The 3,005-nt window shown below is 29.5% G+C and overlaps 1 protein-coding gene across 5 annotated transcripts in view; it reads right to left on the bottom strand.

Moving 5' to 3' along the window:
• Nucleotides 1-2,657, bottom strand: part of LOC110288560 (vomeronasal type-2 receptor 116-like) — a 39,504-nt gene extending 36,847 nt beyond the window's left edge. For 2 of the 5 annotated variants that reach the window (XR_015047854.1, XM_085841560.1), the window contains exon 1: nt 2,367-2,656. Coding sequence is in view for 4 of the 5 variants with exons in the window: in XM_085841560.1 (XP_085697686.1) it covers nt 2,367-2,563 (197 nt within the window). In the remaining variant the exon portion in view is untranslated. Of the gene's footprint in view, nt 1-787; nt 1,041-2,366 lie in introns of all 5 variants that reach the window. The other 3 variants (XM_085841563.1, XM_085841561.1, XM_085841562.1) reach the window with 2 other exon arrangements.
• Nucleotides 2,658-3,005: the final 348 nt, after the last annotated feature.

Below are 3,005 nucleotides of genomic sequence, written 5' to 3'. Positions count from 1 at the left end.
TTCTAATAGTATAAACATGCAAGATTCCCATTTGAGATTTAAATTTAAGTTTTATTTTATCTCCACCATCATGGTCAACTTTTGAAGAATTGTAATTTATTCACATTGGTCGAATATATTGTTTTTCAAGTATATCACAAACAATATAGGTGCAACAGTACTCCAATATATTACTTCTCAAAATAACTGGCTTATGTAACTGTGCAGTCATGTTTATATTAATGATATAAATGTCCAAGTATTGGTTACAAATTAACAGTGAATAGCTGTACAACAATCTCTTTTGTGTAGGCACAATGCAGCATAAGAAACATTCATTGTTTTGGAACCATATATGCTATGTAATATAAAGTGCTTAATAGAAATATAAAAATAATCATTCTACTCTGATACATACACACACACACACACACACAAACACACAGACACACATATATTTGTAAATGATCATGACCACATTAAAACTTAAAAGCTGAATCATGTATGCATTCAAAATATATGTTCTACATAAAACGTTACTTTTTGTTTTTAAAGTCTAGATAAGAAACTATTGTGTTGATATTTTCTTATTAATAGTAAGTAAAAAAAAAAAAAATCAAAACACTTCTCTAGATGTCCCTCCTTCTGAACCACCTGAAAATACATACAGTGCACATTTATGGAGTCTAAATTGTTAGAGTTCTGGAAATAAAACTTCACATAATTTTGAAAGAGAACACTTAGTCATATTGTCTCTGCTAGAAAAATTTGAAAGTAAATTAAATGTATTAAAAAACCATTTACTTACATAAGCAAGGCTTATCTGAAATAGTTTCTAGCTTATCCCAGGCTTATGGGAGATGTGCAAATGTGTTTCTGGAGATGTTCTTGTTCACACAACTCTTCTATATTATTTCTCATCTATATCTGAGCATTAGGATTTCTGGTTCATCTCCTCCATTCTACATTTTACGGTGAATATTGATTTCATTATTAAATACTCATTTTCTCTATTATATAAACCCATGGTTTCACCCATTTCTTCAAATATTTTCTTTGATCTAATCCAAAGACAAAAATATTGTTTACCTCCATTTTTATTTTGTTCTTAAATATTCTATTTAAAAGTGAATAGACTCTTTACCTAAATGTGTCAATGTCACTATACTAATATCTCTCTCTACTTCTCTCTGACTCACACACACACACACACACGCACATATATATATGTATATGTATTATATATTATACCATATTAAATATGATATCATTGAAATTTTAAAATCTTTTAAAAATAAATGTACTACAACATTGTGGAGGAATTATCACAATTTCTTCAAATAAAATCTCAAATACAGAAACCCTATTTTAAAAAAGATATTACATAAAATGTATATCTTTTTTATAAAGTACATTCAATTCCCATAAATCTAACCACATTGAATGTTATTAGGAAAACAGAAATAAATTTAAATGTTGAGTGAGTATAATAGATGTAAATAAAGAGTGATAATGAGAAATAAAATTTTGAGATATGTAAATGACAGACTTGGTAATAGAAATGTCTGTATCGATAGTAATCCTCTCCCAAATTTTATCAGGTATCAAAGGCAACGTATTTTATTCTAACAATTAAGAATAGAAATAGCAAGTCATAGCTTGTATGGACATCTCTTCTTGTAACAAAATAAAAATTATCTGCTAGAATAGGTAGATGATTTATGTTTCTAATTGATAAATTTTCATAAATTTCTGATATTAATACAAAAAATATATGGCAATGCCTTTAAAACATTGTGTCAAAGAAATGAAACAGAAATTATTCCTTGTGAAAAAATAGTTCTCTCAGTCCTGACCTCTGCTGCAGGATGCACAGACCACAAAAATTTCAAGGTATGGTAGATAGATTATTTGAATAAAATCTGTATATATTCTTAATACGTGTAACTAATTATAAGGGCAGATACCCAAAAGGCTGATGTACAAGAACTGGGCATCCATGATGACAGATGAAACATTAGCAGACAATATAGACCACTATATTTTAGTCTCTATGAAATCAGAACAAAAACAATGTTTGTTCTCAGGTAAATCTCAAGAAAAATAACTTGGAAATTGGCAAATTATGGGAGTCTCTCTACTAGCAATGTCAATACCGTGTGTCATTCATTCAGCATTTATCTAGAAATTGTAACTCAAAAATAAAAAACAATAAGGTACTCATAAAACAACCAGAATTTTAAAAATTACCAGCATTGAAACATAAAATAAATTTTGGATATCTCCTAGAAAAGAAGAGCCAGAAGACACATGGCTACATCTCAGTATCTCTATAATGTCTTGTCTCTTATAATAAAGTAAAATATGTATATGAAGTATGCACTTACTTCTTGTCTAGATTCCAACTGAAATATTCATTCTTCACATAACCATGTTTTGTGGAAATATAAAATAAACAATAAGTTTCTTCATCTCCTAGTTTATTTTCAGTATCTTTTATTCTCCAAAAGCATTTGGGGTCACTTAAATGACAAAAAATAAAGGAAATCTTTAGAAACCAGAAGACAAAGATCAATGAGAACATCTTTTTCCTGTCAGCAAGATATCTGCCTGAGCAAAATGCAGCTTATATATTCAGATAGATAGAATCTCCTGTATTAATATTTTGTGAACCCATCCAGGCACCACTATTTATTACTGTATCTACTACTAACGGACAAATGTACTTCTGTTAGCAATATTTACATTTCAGTCCCTAGTTTGCCTCTGGAGGATTCTTAAATAGTCTATATCCTTAGGCTTGGCATCTGAGCTCATATGTTCACGTAACAAATAAGGTGGAATAACTTTCTTCATGATTATCCTTTACATCCATATCCCTTATGATTACACTCATGTCAGTAGACATGAACATCATGTATGATTCCTCTTGGGCAAATTTTCTAACAAGCCTAGTTCATCAAACCAGTTTTTTGATGACAAATGGAAACAGTTAACTCAGATTACATCAGGTATTCCAAATGTGC

This window comes from Mus caroli, unplaced genomic scaffold (genome assembly GCF_978045245.1).
Source record: "Mus caroli unplaced genomic scaffold, Mus_caroli_1 scaffold_8, whole genome shotgun sequence".
Classification (NCBI taxonomy): Eukaryota; Metazoa; Chordata; class Mammalia; order Rodentia; family Muridae; genus Mus; species Mus caroli.
Note: the sequence above shows the minus strand (reverse complement) of the source record. Positions and strands in the feature narration are given on the sequence as shown.